Source organism: Porites lutea, chromosome 7 (genome assembly GCF_958299795.1).
Source record: "Porites lutea chromosome 7, jaPorLute2.1, whole genome shotgun sequence".
Classification (NCBI taxonomy): domain Eukaryota; kingdom Metazoa; phylum Cnidaria; class Anthozoa; order Scleractinia; family Poritidae; genus Porites; species Porites lutea.
Genome location: NC_133207.1, coordinates 27,126,934 through 27,146,942, shown reverse-complemented (window position 1 = coordinate 27,146,942; position 20,009 = coordinate 27,126,934). Strand labels below are relative to the sequence as shown.

The window sequence follows — 20,009 nt, the reverse complement described above, 5'->3', positions numbered from 1 at the left end:
TTTAAACCTTCAAGGATTTTTCGGAGATTGTTCTGAAGCTGCTCTGATGATTATAAAGTACAAGTCTACACAGCTGCTGGGTCATTTGGAGGGAGCCCTTGTCTTCTCCTAACAGCCTTTCTTTCGTTCCAAGCTTTCTTGCACTCCTTGTACGCTTCAAAATACATTTTGCACTTGGTCTTGTCGTAGTTGTTTTCATCTAAACATTTCATGGACGCTTGTGATTCCGCAATGCAAGGATTTGTCCTTTGATCGGTGTAGCGCTTTAGTCCGTCCGCCATTTTGTTTCTCATAGTAGCTCCAGTCCCTCTCCGTTTGTTGGCTCAAGCAAGGCATGTTAACCGGAAGTGGAGTTTTTGCATTCTTTGGCAGGGAGAATCGTCTCAGTAATGAATCAGCAACAGTCCCTTATTTTTCTTTTGAGTTACACGCGTGATTTACCTTTTTCAGCTTTTTACTTGCCGCGCGTGGCTCTTAGGAAAGAAAGACGATCTCTCGGTCTATCTCAGTGAGAGCATAGACGCTTTGTTTGCACTAGGGGAAGATGCCTCACTTCCGGTTGACGTGCTTCGCTCAAAAACGCCTTTGCCTAAGCACTGCGAGGAAGGAAAACGAGGATGGGTCACAGTCGAAAAGGGTCACTTATACCCTCACAAGTAACGATTTGTGCGTCGCATTTATTTCGTTACCATCTCAACATAAGCGTATTTTATCTCATTCATAGGGGAGAATGGGTTATAAATAAGAACATCTTTAATTACCACTATTAAATTATTATTACTATTATTATTATTATTATTATTATTATTATTATCATTATTATTGTCATTATAATCCATGCAGGAAGATAAGTCACTGTGTTCGACCTGTATTATTTATCTTCATGTAAAATAATTTACGTTCTAGTTTCACTTAACAAAAGTTGAGGTAGAAACAGTCAGTCTTAAAAGATGAGATAACCCTCAGGAGTTTTTCCAGGCTAAGATACCTTTTTCCTTGTGATTTCTGCAAAGACCTACCCCGTTAACAGAACGTCTAGCGCTGCGGTCGAGCGAGCGATGAAACAGTTCTGAACTTACGGTACGACACGCACATTTTGCACAACTTAGAACTAGAGCAGTGCCCTCACAGGGGTAATCTGTCCGGCGAGCACTGATTCCGAGCTTGGTATGTTCGTGCATGCATTCGTGCCAGCGATGCAAAGGGGGCGGGGGGGGGGAGGGGGACGGCCTTCTCCCTCCCAGGCCCCCGCGTGGTTCCCGCACCTGTTTTCAAGATCACTGCACACTACTGTCTTGGATCCTTGCAAGAGTAATTTCCATCTGATCTAAATCTTTTTTCCAGTGTGCCACCAGTATAATATCATATGAGGGGCCCGTTTTCTTTACCTAGCCTCACTCGGGACTTGACTCGCACATGAATTAATTCGCCTCAGGGGTTTTCTTTGGGGCGCGTATACCTCGTTCCCAGGGTCTCCTCTTCCCGGAAAGACGAGAGACACTGGAATGAAACTGGGTTGGAACCTTCCCAGCCTGTTCCCAGCTATTTAAGATATGTAGTTATGAAATCCTCCGCAGACTTGTCTTTCTGATTTCCATTAGCTTTCTTGGACTTGGTTTGTTGAGTCCCATTTATCTTTCTCGTTGGAGTAAGCGGTTTTGATAAAAGGGCTTTTCTTGAGATTTCAAGTCTTCCCGTTCGCTCGTCCTTTCCAAGGTATTTGACGTCTACAGCATCTCCTACTTTCATTCCTATGTCCCTTGGGTTATAAACCTATAAAACAATTAAAGAAATAACATGAATAATTTCGGAAGTCAAGACAGACAGTTATTCGAACGAAGATAACACTGTTTTCAAATGAAGCCAAAGTCAATCAGACCAACCCTAATACCAAGTTTCCTCGAGTAAGTGCTCAGGCGCTTATTCCGTGATAATTTCGATCAAAAGCGAAGCGCTTATTTTAAAGGGAGACACTCTTAAGTACATGTGCGACCCCTTCTCGTAAGCGACCAAGCGCGGTCCAAAACACCAAATTGTTCCCAATCAAAGCCTTAATAGTGAAACCTCTTGTAAACGACCACCTCCTGTAAGCGACCGCGACCACTTTTCGTGGCTAACGGGACTACTTCACGCATGGTCTGATCTCTACGTTCGCTCTATGTACTGTGTTATTTGAGTATACGAAGAGCTTTTAACGACAACATGGAACACCCATATCATAACTTAAAAAATGCATGCTGTAAATTTTCTTCAAAAAGTGAACATGTCCAGACCTCTTCTCGGAAGAGACATACTGTAGTTCGATTCTCTCAGGCAATTACTTAAACTTTGCATTTTGGGAGGTCGCTTTTGCGAGGTGCGACTTTCATTAGAAAGTGGGAGGGGAGAGGGGCGCTCATTTTGGGTGGCAATCATTCAGGGAAAGGTGCTCAGTAGGAAAGGGCGCTTATTTGAGTAAACGTTGCTTGAGAGTCATGTGAAAAGGGCGCGACTTTGCCCATGTCGTTTCTTACCCTATTGTGAGACATTTCTGTCACGTGTAGCAGTACACTAGGCGTGTCCGGTAACAGTTCCACCATAACACCATAATCCCTGGGAAAAATCAAACCGAAATTAACACACTTGTTTTGAAGACTTGCCAGGCAAATAATGTTTCGGTGCGTTTTAAAGAGAGGGGAATAATAGGCCACTTGCACTAAGAGGTCACGTGACCATTGCTTCCTTTAAACAATGAGTTGGAATCTTGCTGATGCCAAAAATTGACAGAGCACATAAAAATTATCTTACACCCGCAGTTTGAAAGGAAACGCATTTAAGGGAGATATTTTATGGGACTTTGATTTTTCGGCAGAGTAGTATAATTTGTATTGGCCCGTTGGCCGCCATGTTGGAGGGCATACTCGTGCCCTCCAACATGGCGGCCAAAACTACTTTTTGCTTTTACCTTGTTAAACGTTAGATAGTTACGCTCAGACGTGCTGTAAACGTTACCATTTCATCTTTTCAACATTTTCCTGAAAGTTTAAGTGCAAAATTTGTGTTCCAGAAAGAGGTAATTCATAATTTTAAAAATCACATTTTGGTCATGTGAACAGCTACGAATTTACTCATTTTACGAAAATGGAAGGGGTTTGAAAAACCAAATCACTATTATGTTGTTTAAAATATGACCCACTAATCGTTTTTCAAAGCAAAATCATATAGCTTTCATTTTCATGAAAACGATGTCCCATGATCTCTTAGTGCAAATGGCCTATTGCATTATGAAGAAAATTTTCCTAGGACCAATACACTATTACAGATAATCAAATATACAGAAAGAAGCAACAACACACGAGGAAAACGCGCAGGGTAGTAACTCTCGCAAAGTCTCATATGAGTGATTTGCAATCATTCAAGAAAAGCTGAAATAAAACAGGTATTAAAGAGAAAAATAGCCCGACCCTCAGCAGCTACAGTGACTAGGTGGCCAAAAAACAAGCTCATGAGATCTGATAGACGTTTAGAAAAAGCAAAAATCAGTGGAAGCACTGAGAATCACTAAGGTTGTAAGTGAAAAACCCCCACACTCTGTTTAACAATAATGAGAACTTGAAAAAATTGAAAAACAGTGACATTCTCTACAACAATGTGAAGCTCGGCTGAACGACAAAGGAAACGGGTGGCAAAGATCGAACGGTTGATTTACAGTGTGTAATGTTCCGAGGGGTGGCTGTTCAAGATGAAACTTGGTGATTCTACAATTTCTGATACCTCATCAGTATTGCTTCACAATAATGGATTATTGTTCCATTTCAATTAAGAGCCCTCTTATCTTAAGTACAGTAAACTCTCGCCTTCCGGACACCCCGCTATAACGAACACCCCGATAATACGGACAGCAGCTAAATCCCAAGGCAAAAATAAACTATAGATGTTTGACTGAAAAACAACTCCCGCTATTACGGACTCTCGCTAATGAGGACACTAACTCAAGGTCCCTACAGTACAGTGTCCGCTACAAAAGGAATTGACTGTACGCCGTGTTCTATGCAACCGACCGCGGGGTTGGAGAGATAACTAATAAGCCGCTACTGACCTCACATCAACAATGTTCGCGGTATATTTTTCTCCAACCTCCAGACATTCTGTCCAGTCCTATGAACACCAAAGAAACCAAGCTTAGAGCCGGCTCACTGGAACCTCCATATAACGAAGGGCCAAGGGACTGGTAAAATATGTTCGTCATAATGAGGATTCGTTGTATCACAGTTATTTTCCATATCATTATTTTACTATTACTCGAGCAATGAATATCGGTCGTTACACCACAGACTTCATTATATAAAGGTTCGTAATATCAGCGTTCCACTGTATTGTATAATTCTTTTCTGCATAACAACTGAACGTGATACTGTATTTTCGTGCGAAGGCCTGAATAAATTCCTTCACCATAACAGCTCCACTTGCCTATGATATAGAATTCGCTCTCCTGTGTCTTGCGTTCCATTTGTTTGTTTGTAAATTATAATTCAAAGATGAATTTAAACTCGCCACTAATACCTCTTGTGTTGTTAACTCGTTGATTTTTTCTATCGTTTCCTGAAGAACTTTCGAGTTAGGTGCAAACACTGAGAACTCCTCTTCGTCGATTCGACTGATAATTGAACCTGAAGAACACAGCACAACAGGAGGTAAGTGCTTTGTTGCGCCGAATTAGTGCTTAACGAAATGTCCTTGTATCAAATGAGGAGAATAATCCTGAACGCCTCAACTTGTTCAAGAAGTTAATCGTTTTAATATTTGCTATTTACATGTGTGTAATACTTTTCACGCATTCGCCAGTTCCAAATCCTCCCATTTTCTCTTTGTTAGCCCTAAAACTTTGCCAAGGCATTAGCTGGCATTGTTTTAGATTATCGGTGACAGTGATTGTGAGTGTCAAGAAAAAAAAATTACAAACAATTTTGACGCAAACTGTGGGCAAACAAATGAATTATGGAAAGACGTGGGCATGGTTTGACTGCGCTTTGTAACGTTTTTCTGGATTCAAGCGCTTTGTTTCGGCCCTAAGTTTTGCAGGCCGTACTACATTTTCGCCGCGCTTAGCACCCTGCTCCAATTTTCCCGCGGCTGGCAACGGTTTTTTGTTGTTGCTTCTCGCGCTTAGCGTTAGTTCTAAGCTTCCCCCCGCTTCCCAAATCAAGGGCAACTGAAGTCACTTCTTTTTTAAACACAGCTCTTATGCTCAAACCTTCCTCAGGTATTAAAAAGCATAAATAACTGGAACGGCTCGATATAATTAATTAAGTAAAAAAGAAAAGGAGTTTGACAGGTAGTGGATGAGACGTCATGAGCCAGGAAGTTTTCTGAAACGTTGAAACTTAAGGCCACATAAATTACAGAGAGTTACGATGACCCTACCTGTCTCGTCCTGTAGATTCTTAATCGTCAAACCTCCAACTCCAAGAAGCTTCTTGCTTTGTGTTAAAGACACAGTTACATTTGCTAAGAAGGGAATGAAATGCATTGGTGAGAAGACTTAAATCAAGTCTTTCGATTTCAAAGAAAAGCAGAGGAATACAGATCCCCTTCCCCCCCTCCCCACCACTAAAACCTACAGGATAGTATAGATGATAACTCTGAGTCTTAACAACACTTCAACAAATCCTAGCATATGACCCTTGCCTCTGGCCATAGTTGATGCCGCAATATTTGGGCGCAATAGAAATGTACGATTTCTGTTTTATTATACTGGAAACGTCCGTTAGAGCTTACCTAAGGCCGGTGTATTTTCCTTAAGCGTTTCTCTTGGTTCACTCTGACAACTTTCAAGAATATCCAAAACTTTCATCCTGTCCTCTGCGACAAAACCAACCAAACAATACGCACTAATAAGTTTGTAATTGGTAAAAAAATACGCAAAAAATTGCCGAGGGATCGCTACCAAAATACCAAGGGATGAAAGTGTAAAATAACACCAAATAGCAGTCTCTCCATCTCCATTCAAAGTCAACCGGGACGTTCAATTTAATTTTCCTCAATTGGACAAAATATTTGTACCTGTTGCTTTGATCACCGCTTCTTCTACGATATGCAAAGGAAGTCCTGGCACCTTGAAATCGGCCTGTCATATTGAAATGTTTGATGTAATATTAGGCACCATATCTAGAAGATTTGGTACAATTTTCATATTTATACCTTGTAAACAAAATAGGCGGCGCATGACTGGCCCGGAAGAAAGTTTATGCTTGTTTAAAGGGACAGGTTTACGGTTACGCGCATGCTCATTAATTACATTACCTTTTTCCAATTTATTATTAATTCTATCGGTTAATAATCCAATCATATGTATCTTAGCGATCTCAGAGTGTATTTCAAAGTAGAATTGTATTTCAGAGTCACCTAAAGTAAGATGGAGGACTACTAAAATCGCAGAAAAAAATAGTGGATTATGCCAACACTACCAACGTTAAATTTATTGTTGACCCGAAGGTTTTCATGGTTTCATTCCATGGTTGATTAATTTACAGCTACAGTTGATGATGTGCAAGTAACTGCCAGGGGATTGTGCGGATTGGTTCTTTGACAACATTATGACATGATCATGTTGCTTGCATAGACGATACACCATTTCCCGGCAGAAAAACAGCATTTTGATAAATGAGCATGCGCTGAACCGTGAACCTGTCCCTTTAATGGCAAAAACTCTGTTATCACCACCCAAAGCTCGTGAGAATCTGGTTGCAACTAAGGTCGCATCAACTAGGTGGTAAACGTCGTTCCCAGACGGTCTTTTGTTCCCTTGAAGTGAGAAAGTGAGATAAGAACTAGCTCCAACCTTCGCCGGAACAGGTTCTGCAGTCTCTCTCCTTCAAGAGGACGGGAAAACGAGACAATTCTTGTTCTAAGCTCGATTTCAGCCACACTCTCGGGTCCGGTTTTGTTCCGGCTCTCCATGAAGGACGTGGCCTCAGTTCCCGACAGTGGCCGGTAAGAGAGCCTATTCTTTTTTCTCTACGAAAAGCTTTAGTTTCAAATTCAAGTGCAGGTTAGCATTTTACATCCCCTACCTGAAGCGCAGTTATTCCTTGTCTACTTCCAGCAAGCTTAAAGTCCATGTCTCCCATAAAGTCTTCAATACCCTGTCGGCGGATTGAACAAATACTAGTTATAGATGAACCATCAGTGAGTCACAGGCAAAACGCAAAAAAAACAGAAACAGAAAACAAAAAGTATTCTGTTTCTTTTAGTTACTGCTAAATAACCGCTTTTCCTGACGACGACGGCAGTGAAAACGTCGCTAAAAAGTGAATTTGCGTCCTTCCAAACTTTATCGCGCCTATTTGAACCCGCCCAATTTGTCAAATGCAGGCGATTTGTTCTGTGGTTGAATTCTTACAGACCTTATCCAGCCTCAAAACTAGGAGAAAAGAAAATTTGTCGCCGTATGTTCACGTCCTCCAAAACACGTCGCACGCGGAGGTTTCACGTCGAAGTCGTACAGTGGACATCAAAGAAATGTACTAAAACAGGTGATGCACCTGCAGAGCTGTTGTTTTGCTCATAAAACCAATTGGTTTTTTACGCTGTCGTTGTCGTCGTCGTCGTAACGGTTGCTTAAGTTCCCGACTGGGATGAAAAGGTGTTGAACTAAAGAGGCAAAAGTTGAAAGACTAATGAAGGTTCATCGGAAGAGAAACGCCATGCGCGCACATACCTACAATCGCGCGGTTTTCGGTCATCTCGACACCAAACCATCTCGCCGCCAACCAAATCATCTCCAAGAAGTCTACTCGCTACCATATTTACCTCCGCAATAATTGACATTGTTCACTTACCTGAGATCGTTACTACTTCCTTAAGCCCAAAGTTTATCGATTGTAATTAACACATTACGTCGAACTTCTCAATGTTTAGTTTTATTTTTTGCGAATAATTGCAACTTCTTAATACCTTGAAACGGCTCATTTGCATCGCTCGAGACGTGCTATTTGTTTAAAATCCAACAGCCTTTCTTATGAAAGTAGAGTAATATTGGCACTTGACCCTTACCTCCTTAAATTTTATTGTAAATTCAAAGTGAAGGAATTTTTTTTATACTTGTCCTTTACATAAGTATTAAGATGTCGAAATTGCCTTTAAGAAGTTCTTAGTGGCGACTTCGTTTCGTTGGTAGCGAGATGGTTTGGTGGCGCGGTGACCGGATACCGATCAAGCATATCAAAAGGCTACTCACAAAAAAAATATCTGAAAGAGCTATCTTGAACTGAGCACTGCTCAGGCGACAATTTATTATTCGTCTTACCAAAATATCAGTCATCAGCCGATACTGTTCAATATCTGGCTTTTTAGGATCCTCAGCATCGCTGCTAGTAACTAATCCACAGGCAACTCCTCCTACATGCCGACTGATTGGTATTCCTGTAACGAGGTAAAACGTTAACTGTGCATGTGATAGAAAAAACATTGCACTTTATTTGGTGCTACATTTAATTTGTAAACCTGAATCGGTTTGCTTAAATCAAAAGAAATCATGTTTGTTCCTAGCCTGCGTGACAGGCGTTCGAAACTAAGGGAAGGGGAACGGAATTAGGGCGCGAGACCACGCGCGAGGGAGGAGGGAGGAGGGCTCCTTTCCTTTCTCCCTCGCGCGCCCAAATTCCCCCTTGCCCTTCCCTTTTAACGCCTGCCACGTAGGCTAGTTTGTTCCCTCAAACATAAACCTCAGTGCAAGTATATGCATTATTGATATGGACGGTTGGATATTTTTCAAATTCTTTTTTTTTTTCTCTTTTTTTTTTTGTTTTTGCAATTTTATGGACCTCTTATTTCAGACCAGCATACACACATCTGTACCGAACAAGCTTGGTCAATAAAGGGTACATTATAATTTTTTTTTTATGGCCAAAACCAAACGTTTTTTTGCGAGAGAAAGCAAGTTATCCCGAGTGGACAAGATAGGCCATTATGCACGCTCAAACAGCCAATCGACACTCAATTGGCCTTCAATAAAAGGTCATTAAAAATCACTTGGGTACTTCCTTGGTCAAATGGTAAAAGGAAAATCAATACAAATCTTGCTTCTAAAACGTTGGAAGGAGAGAATACCTGCGTCCATTAAAGCCAAGCTTCCTGCACATGCCGTCGCTATGGATGACGAGCCTACGAACACAAAAGAACATTTCCTTACCCAAAACACTTGCGCAATTTAAACATAACGTGTCAGAATAAATGGGGCGGAGCCAAAGAAAAGCTGAATATAAGGCAGTCTGGTTTGCAGCTGTTACAATGACATTACACCATAAGTGAACATTGAGAGAAGCTATTTAAACTCTAAGAGTTCATTCCATTTATTAATCGTGCTCGCACTAGGATAACCGGGGGGGGGGGGTAAACGAACACACACTTACACCTCCCTGCGACATAGCATCGGGACTGGGGATTGGGATACACAAAATCAGGTTGAATTTGTGCGGCTTGCTGCAGCGACAAAATTCTGTTGCGGAGACGAAAGATTTTCACAAAAATTCTCCTATACACAAGAAGTAATTTGTCGCTGCAACGGGTCGCGCAACGTGTTGCGGTAACTTGTCGCCCTACCTGTACTATACAAGGAGTGATTTGGTCGTCGTGACCAGAATAGTATTCCACGCAGTATATATCGACGACTTAGCAGATCGGCGGCATATGAGAGCCTGGGCCGGGTTGTTCAAAGCTTTGTTAAGATAACCCAGGGTTAGTGCGAAATTTGAATTCGGATTTGAAAGCATAAAAAGTAAATTCAGTCTAATTCTTTCTGTCAACAGGTTAATGATTAGATGCTCTCAAGAATAACAGAGAAAATTATCCGACAAAATGCTTTTGTACAAAAAAAAAAGAAAGCCGGGTTAAATTTAACCCTGGGTTAGCGCTAATCGGCCTTCGAACAACTGGGCCCTGGCCAATAACATTTCAGGGCGAAAAGGTGGTAGATAATAAAGGGCTTATTACTTCAGCGCAAAATTAACCACTTACCATTTGATTCCAATACCTGTGAAGTCAATCTGATGGCAAACGGGAAATCTTTAGGAACAACTGGTTCTAAGGCCTTTTCTGCTAAGTTACCTAGAAAGAATAAAACGGTTTAAAAAGGTTTTATGCTTCAGCTGCCAGAAGGTGGGAATAAAACTCCCAAATGCACAAACTGAAAGTAGCCTTACCGTGACCAACTTCGCGTCGATTAAACCCACCCACCCGTCCTGTTTCATTGACACAAAATGGTGGAAACTACACAAGAAAGTAAAACAAACAATTAACGACAGAATTGAATTCGATAAAACTTGAAAATGTTGGAAACAATCGAAACGCGGCATACCTCGTAGTGGAGTATAAATGGTTTCTCTCTCACATCTCTGTTGAATTGTGTGAACAACAAATCAAGGTTAAGAACACTGTATTATCATAACATGAGAATTATCTTATCCACAAGAGCTGTAATCGTTGTGTTCCCTAGCCTGCGAGCAAGCTTTCCTGGGGTTCCCAGGGGTACGCGGGTTGGGGAGGGATGAGGGGAAGAGCGCTCCGGGAGAGCCTGCTCGTACGTTATTATTATGTTCCCATGTTCTCACGACTTGCTGCAGCCTCGTCCCCAGGCCTTTAACTGGCCTGTTCCAGGCGTTCAGATAGTGGGGAAGGCGCAGGAAAGCGGGGGAAAAAACAGCTAGGGGTGGGGTAAGGAGAGAGGGCGAAGGAAAAGGAAGTGAAGGCTACTGTAGCTTTTTCCAGGCGTTTAGATGATGGAGAATGGCGCTAAATGAAGAGGGGAGGAAAAAAAGCGGAAGCTCTTTCTCCCTACCACCACCTTCTCGTTGTATTTTACTGTTCACTTTTCTTTGCACCTTCCAAAGTATCTGAACGCTTAGAAGAGGCTTTTCCCCACATAAAATGGCCTCTTCCATTTTAGGCGAAGGAAAAAGCTCCGGGGACGAGGTTGTACAACTTGCAAGCAACAGTAAGCAAACATCATAATTTTGTGACAACACTATGACATGTAAGAGAGTAAACTGTAATTACAGTTGAACCCCGCTACAACGGCCACCTTGGGGACAGAAGAAAGTGACCATTGTTGAGAGGTTGAAACAAGCGTGAATGTATTCACACAGTCGTTTAGGGAAAGAGTATTTAGGTGGTTTAACTCTAAGAATAATTCCAACTTACTTCCTTCATTGAAAGAATCTTTATTTGGACTTTCCGAAAATCTACTCAACAATAGCCGACTTACAGCAAAATTAAACTACACTCTGTTAGTTACGAGATTTTACATTTATTCCTGTAAACTTCATAACAAAGCACTGACTCTTTCAGACTTTCCCAAACAAATAGAATTTAAATACCAGTTAGAAAAATTGTGATTGACTAACTCTACGTAGTTATATAGTCAATGTCAGTCTAATGTCAATTGCAAGTTACATTCGTCTCGTCCCTTTTTTTGTTTTGTTTTTCTGTTTTTTCAACTTTTTTCAATTCCTTAGCACGTAATTATGTGCCTCTTTGTAACTTTAACAGTGTGATTTAAATAAAAAAAATTATGAAAAATAAATAAATAAATAAATAAAATAAATAAAAAACAAGATTGAATGTATGGACTGTCCGCCAAAAAAAAATGGCCGTTGTAGAGAGGTGGCCGTTAGTGGCCGTTCATCCATCTTTCCCTGAAATTTATGATTCTGTTTCAAATTATTATACCGAAATCTCGTTAATATAGACATAACGTTTGGTATCTTTGCATGGGGCCAAAAAAATCTGTCCGTAATAGAGCTGAGCTGTGACCGTTTAATAGAGCACTTCGACCATACTGCAACGACGTACAGAAGGATATAGAGTGGGTGTGTTTTAGGCGTAATATACATGTAACCTGTGTGGGCGTGGGGTTCTCAGTAAAGCTCTACGTGTAAACACCGTTACGACACTCAACAGTCAAAATCCTTTGAGTTGGTACGATGTGTCGACTGATTAAGGAGCTAACTAACGATGAAGATTTGTCCTAAAAAGCGACAAATTGAAACAACTTCTTACCCCACACCCTCTGCTGTAGCATCAGACTGTTTTGCAGAACGAAGAGATCCAAGAGTTGCGGTGCAGAAAACCTGAGTAAACAGATTTAACGCTTTACTGTGAAGGGAAATTTCACGAAACGCAAGAACTGCACGTTTGGGGCGGCTTTCGTTGATGTCCATTTGTTAACTATGAACTTTAAAACATCGTATGACTAGTCGAACTATTGGTGGCGATTTCGTTGGTCGCGAGCTGAACGTAAACCGTTCCACCGAAAACTGATTCTCGCTCGCTCGCACTTGGATGCTCGCTAACGCGACAATCCTGAGGGGCTATTAGCAGTCTGGGTAATCAACGATGTTGAATTCAGTTTGTCGTTATCGTGTACGTAAAATACTAACCTGAGTTTCTCCTCTATGAAATAAGGAGGACCCATGAAGAGTTTTGAATATATCCACCTCACACACAATGGGGCGAAGAGCATCAAACTGGCGCCCATCACATCTGACAAAATTGAAGTAAATAAAAATAACCAGGGTGAAGCCATCAAGAACTTCTTCAAAAACCGGACTCGAGATATACATGTAGCAGCAGTAGGGTATTTGCAAAGAGAATAATTTGCAGACGAGAAACAAGACTGAAATACGATGAATGTTAGACTTTGAAACTCAGATGTAGGGCTGGTATAAAAACATAAAAAGAACAACGTCAAATTTGCCTCTGTTACCTTTGAGCTTTCTCAAGAATGTTCCTTCGAAAAACTGATTTAGTTACTGCAAACACTTTCTCCGCTATAAGATTTGCAGGAACGTCTGGAAACTGTTCTGAAGAATAACATAATTGGAAAAAAATAAATGAGACTCTCGCCTGCACAGCACTTCTACAATGTTGGGCAAAAAGTGTTAAGGGTTTTGCACTTTCATATCCACAGAATCCCATTGGTACCGCTATGACCCCTCACCTCACCCCACCCTCGTCAGGGTCAGAAATAATCCACCCGGATTTCAGTGGGGGTGAGGGGAAGGGGGAGTATTTTTAGTAGCCAGTGCTCACAAGAGATTTATCTTATTAGCTTTTGCAATCATGTTAACTTGAACCAAGGTAATAAAAATGATGAAGGTCAATATAGCGAAGTCTCTCTGTGAGCTTCGGGACTTTGGATGAAATCAGGTGCCTTCGGAATTGGTCAGGTCTGTGATGAAAATCTAACGCTTCTTATTTTGACTGAAAAAGGGACCCAGCTTATTCTTGAGTAGGTATGTAACAGGGGTACCACTTTTCAGTGGAAGGTATACAAATGGGGTACCTTTCCTGTTAAAAATCATATCTAAAGGATAAGCCCCACCTCCCCCCTCCCCCCTGGATTGTGCCGATTTGTGAGACTTGTGTAAGAAGCTTACTGCGGACTGTGACACGGTTAAGATTAACTCAGTTTTATACAACAAGGAAAACTCTATTACTATTTTTCCCAGCATATTTTATCGTGTTATACAGAATGTTTTAACCTATGACTGAGGCAGAAAGTACAACTTGATTGCACGTGTTTACGATTAGCCTGCCAATCCTACTACAGGGCGAGAGTCACAGATTTCATCAAAAAGACCTTGCAGTTTGTGCTATAAACGTGGCTTCATTCCTAATGTAATTTGTGAGTTTAATGAAAAGCGAGTACAGATTTCGACACCCCTTTTTGATACACTCCTTATAATTTTAAGCAATAAGTATGCAATTTAATAAGTTAAGATAAAAGTATTACCTTGAACAGTTTCCACGCATGAATCCCTAACTGCAAACATTTCTCTATCACGTTCTTGCTAGGGATCAAATAGTTAATACTATAAAAAAAATTGTTATAATTTTGCTGCAAACATGTTTTAAAATGGATGTTTCATTAGCTTTCTGTTGCATCCTGCTCCCACCTAAGTTTTAGGCAAAAGCCAGTCCTTTTCTGTTGACGAGTAATGTACATCTTTCATTTTGTAGCTAAAATGGCTATCCACTCTAAAATGAACTGAACCTAGTCACTTTGATGAAGTCCACAGAGGTAATACTCCAGTAGCCCGTGCGGCAGGTGTTTGAAAGGGAAGGGAAAAGGGCTTCCGTGTCAAAGGCTAATACTCGAGTAAATTTTAAACAAGTGTGTAGTTTTGTTACCAAAGGTGATTTATTTTAAATTTAATGAGAAGCTGCCAAAATGCTTCATTGCGACAGAAACTAACCTTTGAGTAAGTAAAGTTTGAAAAGATTTCATCCAAGCGGTCAACTAAAATACTGGAAGGAAACAGAAATTATAATATTAGAAACTTAAAATTATGCATAAATCTTTAGCCTGCATGCGAATACAGCTGTATCACCTTGCTCAGTACCACTGAGGACGTATCGTGGGAGGAGAGGAATTAGGAGAGACTGCTGTATTCACAGGCAAAAAATATAAGGTATAACTACATCACCAATTCCCAAACATGTACAGGCCCTACCTTTGCTTAAAATCATGACCTTACCTCCTGGGTAGGCCAAAATAACACTTCTGTTTTTTCACTTTGATTTATTAACATTATTATTACAACCTAACAGACCTACTGTGAGCATGAATCTCAAGGGTCAAATGCTATTCAGTGCAATTCTGTATGATATTATAGGTCATGCTAACCTTTGTATTGCCTCCAGTACCTCTGAAGGAGTGGCAACCACTGTGAATGGTCTCTTGACAATTCCAGCTTGTTTCTGAAGCTCAAGCTGAGCTTGGATTATTGGCTGACACTGTAACAAGTTTGAAAAAGCTCTATGCTACATAAGATAACCTATACAATTAATTTGTAACATAGAGAGTAATCATTAATAGGCAAGGATAAAAAATGTGAAAAAGAGAAAAACAGAAGAAGAGGAGAAGAAGAAAAAGCACCAAATGAAGTAAAAAACACAAAGTTTACACCAAGAGAAAATCAATGACTTTGGTTTAGAGAGGAATTCACCAATACTAGAGGCATTGTGATTTTCTGGGCTAAGGGAATTAAATAATTTGGGGCCTTGAAACACAATGAAAATTTCCTTACGTTATTTTATCCTACAGTGGGACAAGTGGAAGGAATTCTTACATTACATCTACATTTATTTGAAAACTACTTGATGAAGGACAAACGTTGGAAGTCAAAGTGAGCATAGTGAGACAAACAATACACAAAGCTATAATAAAATACCATTTTCAAAGAGGAGATGACTTAAAAAAAAAACACCATTCATTACAGAAGAGCTATAGAAAGACTGTCAGAGACTGTCTAACTGATCAATATAACTTCTTAAAATAACATTAATATTTTATCATAATAATATTCTACTTTGTAAATAATATTGTACCTTTATAAATGCAAACCTAAGTGCTTCACAAAATCTCTCAGAAGTAACTTCATTGGCAAATGCTTCCACCATAACTGAAACAAAGTTAGGCAATGCATTACAATTAAATGACAAATTCACAGATCTACTGAGTCAATGTCAATGTTTTTTGGGCATTGTATTCTTCATAGAGAATTAATAATTGTTTAATGTTTTACAAAAATGTTTCCAGTGAGTTTGATGTTGTTCTTGTTGTTAAAATGAAAGGAGCATTTATGTAAGAAGAAAAAGACTGATGTGTCTGAAATAAGACACAAACAGTGTGAACCATTCACACAAGTACATGCAAGTCCATAAGGTGCCTTCTTATTAGTTTAAGAAAGCCCGTGTTATTTAGACCGATACATCTTTTGTGCTATATATGAGAAACTTGCATCTTGTGTCCTCTGTAACACGCATGTTATTTTTCCTTGTATATAAATGGCCCTTTCTAGGTAATGTCTTACCAACTTTCTTTTCACTGCAAGCGACCACAAGGTTTAGTCTGCTGATCATCAGCTGTGACCATGTTGGATTGACAACAAACTCTCCATCAACTTCTCCTACTCTTAATACACCTAAGCCAAAAATAAAATGTCATTGCTAAATTAAGTAGAATGTAGTAAAACTGCCTATTCCCATTAGAATAAATGCCAAAAATTTGATCTGTAACACCTTTCAACAGGCCACTGCTCATGCTCATACTTGATTACTTTACACATGCAGTGGCACATCCTTTGAATTACTTACCAACAGGACCATGCCAGGGAATATCTGATACTGTGAGTGCTGCAGAAGCTAATAAAAATATTATTAATGTTTAATATTAAATATTAAACAAACAGTGAGTTGAACATTCAGTTATTCTTCTACCTCAGCATGCAAAGGAAGAAGTGTCTGATAGCTCAGGGCTAGTGGATTTTGCTATTGGGCTAGTGAATTCTGTTCTCAACTTGCCCAACAGGCAGGTGAAGTTTTTTGGGGAGTTCAAATTATAGAAGAACTGTAATCAATCCTACTAATCAAAAATTGTCTTGGACTAGTACATGCTAACTACAGCTTGCATGAAAGGCAAGCTGTAAAACTGACTTTCTTTGCACCCTGTACCTTCTTTTAGGTATTATTTCTGCCTGGTTCACTACATGTACCTACAGGGTTTGTACTCTTTTTTGCAAAAAAATTCAAAGACTTTTCAAGGACTTTCAAGGACACATTTCCCCTTTTCCAAGGCCATTCAAAGCAAAAAAGAGCCTTGACTCAATGTCTTTTTTAGTTCTTCCACAACGTGAGCAATTTTATCCTGACGGTCTTTTCTGTGTTTTCTCCTTTCCTTTACAGTTCTCCTTAAACTATTTGATTTAGTTTAAGTTAGCGCCAAAGTTCAAGGACTTTCCACCTCCAACTGCAATTTTCAAGGAATTTCAAGGTTTCAAGGACTTTCAAGGTGCATTCGAACCCTGTACCTAGCAATTAAAAATATGGTATCAACTGATGTTAATTATTCAATAACAGTAGCACAGAACAGTTTTCTAAATGCCAAACAGCTGGCCCTTGAATCCTTTACTGAATTAGAGGAAAACTGACTGACTTACAGACTTGTTCACCAGCCAGCTTACACTTAGACTCAGTTTTTTATGTCAACCATTTAAGATAAGTACAGGTTATTACTGACCTCCATTCATGGCAGTTATATCTGGATCACTGAGCCCATCAGCAGCCCACAAACTACCGATCACCTACAGAAGTAACACAAAAACCTATCAATCATTTACTTAGTTACTTAGGTTTTACTTTTGTTGGAAATACACATGTTGTTAACAGTCAATAATTAAAGTCTTGATCAGCTTTATTTTAAGCTGACCATAATTCCCAAACTGTTGCATGACAAGTACATACCAGTAATATTTCACCTTTTTTAAAATTTTTTCTTGTCACATTTTGTCTAACCAAAGGATCAAAATGGAGCATAATGATTATCTTTTCATTTAATGTTTTCTAAGACTGTAACTATACCTGTGTGGTACATGAATACCCTTTAGGAAACAAAGATCTCAGGGATCTGTCTAAAAAAAAATGACAGTCACATATGATCAAGAAGAACACTTTCATTCAAAACACACTGAGAGTGTAACATTAGGCTACTTACATAGATCACCGTCAGTTAAATCTGTTTGCTTGTCAAAATAACTCAGCAAAAATTTTTCTGTTATTTTCCATCTGCCCAAACCAGAGTCCTATTAAATACATTTATTTAAAATCATACCAATACGTCTGCTAATAAGGATTTCTCGCTCAGTTATTCCAAGATCTCTTCTTTGATAATTCCTGGGAAATTGTCCCCCAGCTGCCGCTTTTTCTTTGTAATCAACCTGAAAGAAAGACCACAGTGTACTTTAAAACAAAAATACTTGTAAGAGACCCAGGTGGTTGACTTTTAAAAGGACTCTAAAAGGGTGCCCCAAAAAAGCCTCAAGATGGTTCTACTCCACTTTTTTAAATACATATGTGATGTACTTAGATGATCAATCATGAAGTTTTGATATTCAATAATTGCAGGTTGTTCTTACCGTAAGAGGCAGGCCCATCCCCTTGGCACCTTTAGACTCCTCCTCACTCACTGCAGTAACAAGGGTTGCATTATTTCCACACTGAAAAAAAAAACAGATGAAAATTTGGAGACTATCTTTAAGTTTTACAGCTTTTATACAGTGCAAACTCTTTTATACTGGTAAGGTCTGTACACTTCGAACTTGTATTCTGTATTCTCACATCACCTGCATAGTGACAGCCAAAGCCACTTGCTTTGGTCAGAATCTGGTCCAATCACCTCACCAACAGACCATACCTGCCAACACCCACACAATATGCATGAGTCGCAAGCTTGCACACTAAAGACATCAACCTCACGCATTGTGGACAATATCTCACACCTGACTCACAAATACAGACAAATCATTCTTTCATACATGATGAATAATAAAAATTTAATTCAATTTCTCCGAAAATATTCCAAAAAGGCCTCGAATAATAACCTTGAGTCCTAAACACGTCAATCAAAACCCGCTAAAATTGTCATCTTTAAATAGCTTTGGAAGAGACAGTCTCCAGATTGTAGACCTCCAGAGGTTGACATCTCTGTCAGTGTGTGAGAACTTATATTATTGCTACCCCTTTTTAGACATCTGGCATGTTTTGTTGTTGCAACAGATCAAAGAATAAGGTTGGTGGCAAGTCAACTTCTTGGTGGCGATTTTGTTGGTGGTGAGATGACTGTAAGCCCTTTGGCCTGGACAGCATGACAGCCTCAACATTCAACTTTCTCTTAGACAGACACTGTTGGGGACAGTGCTAAAGGTTTGTCTTAGAGATAAAGGTGTCCACCTCATAGCAAAAGACACTAACTGAAGAATGGCAGGGACCAACCCTATAAGGTGTTTGTTTTGATGAATGATCCATCCTATGGAGTTATCTTTGGACATAGAGTTGGCTATCACTCAAAACACCACTAACCTTTTACGTCCCATTATATCCACATACAAATTCTCCAAACTGATCTTTATATATTTCCTTACAGAATGAGTTGAGAGAATTTGATAAAAGATCAAAGCAAAGCAGTAGGTGTTCATTTCATAAATTCTCATAACCAAATCTCTTGACAGTGTCTGGATATTGTTAAGAGAAAATTGATGTTGGTCACTATTGGGACTTAAAGGGTTAAAGCAACAGCTAACCATGAGCTAGTTGTTGGCTAAGGCTGCAGAACAGTACAGTCTCAGTAATGCAAGCAGATGGCTGCAATTCAAGCACGTTTTCTCTCAGCTCTCTTCCCCACCCTATCCCCCAAGTCAAGCCCAGAGGTCGCACGTGGGGAGGGTTAATTACGTTAAGGCTGCCATGCATACTGAGAAATGGATCATCTAAAAATTAAAACGCAACCACTGCGTGACCATTGCATTCAGTAAGATTTCCGCACAGCTCTACACATTCAACCATTTGTGTGAAATAGTATGCCCTTGCGGTATGCATAATATTATCAAACGTAACCAACTTACTTCCGCAACAACAGCTCCATCAGCTAACTTGGCGATCTTTCCCGTTGATAATGTCATTGTTCTGTGGTGTATAGACAACAGAGGTCAAACAGTTTAATAAAAGTTAACAAATGTAGGTCTAGAATTCAATATAAGCTTGAGTTTATGGGCACAACATATAAGCTTAAGCTCCAAAATATTTTGCCACGTGAAGAACAGTCTTCCGGAAATCAAATATTCGGATACTCACTGGTTTCCAATTTCAAGCTCAACCATACATTCTGTATGCCTACTTCTCCTTAAGACACCCATACGTTTCAATACGCTTCTTAATGCAACGAAATAGTCCTTTTTAGACCTTGCAAGACATCTCGAGGAAACAGTCGCCATCTTTGTTCTGTTAGTTTCCAGGCTTCTCGGAGCAGTTAGTCTGACCACAGGCTTCCCAATTTTAGTTGGAGGGCGGCCATGGGCCAGCTTTGGATAGATACACTGCTTTCCCCACAAACTTTTGGGTAAACATTGTTTTCAGTTTCTCTTGGAACAAATAATCGTGCCTTAGAAAAACTGAAAACAAACAAAAACGTATAG

General features: G+C 39.8%; 1 protein-coding gene across 1 annotated transcript; it reads right to left on the bottom strand.

Moving 5' to 3' along the window:
* Nucleotides 1-821: 821 nt before the first annotated feature.
* Nucleotides 822-19,878, bottom strand: LOC140944049 (polyribonucleotide nucleotidyltransferase 1, mitochondrial-like). Its single transcript, XM_073393160.1, has 28 exons — nt 19,669-19,878; nt 19,440-19,500; nt 17,955-18,035; nt 17,651-17,756; nt 17,401-17,450; nt 17,060-17,123; nt 16,138-16,185; nt 15,855-15,965; nt 15,370-15,443; nt 14,666-14,775; nt 14,235-14,286; nt 13,772-13,829; nt 12,743-12,839; nt 12,417-12,519; nt 12,037-12,107; nt 10,337-10,373; nt 10,182-10,248; nt 9,997-10,086; nt 9,091-9,144; nt 8,288-8,403; nt 7,053-7,124; nt 6,043-6,106; nt 5,758-5,841; nt 5,404-5,487; nt 4,543-4,649; nt 4,079-4,137; nt 2,514-2,592; nt 822-1,773 (listed from the first exon to the last, which is right to left on the bottom strand). The coding sequence occupies exons 1-28, from the start codon at nt 19,806-19,808 to the stop codon at nt 1,543-1,545; spliced, it is 2,370 nt and encodes a 789-aa protein (XP_073249261.1). The 5' UTR covers nt 19,809-19,878; the 3' UTR covers nt 822-1,542.
* Nucleotides 19,879-20,009: the final 131 nt, after the last annotated feature.

Coding starts and splice junctions, on each gene's coding strand:
- LOC140944049 (XM_073393160.1), bottom strand. CDS start 19,808: ATGGCGACTGTTTCCTCGAGATGTCTTGCAAGGTCTAAAAAGGACTAT. Junction 16,186..17,059: donor TATAACTGCCATGAATGGAG/GTCAGTAATAAC, acceptor TATTTTTATTAG/CTTCTGCAGCACTCACAGTA. Junction 12,108..12,416: donor TTCATAGAGGAGAAACTCAG/GTTAGTATTTTA, acceptor CTGTTTACTCAG/GTTTTCTGCACCGCAACTCT.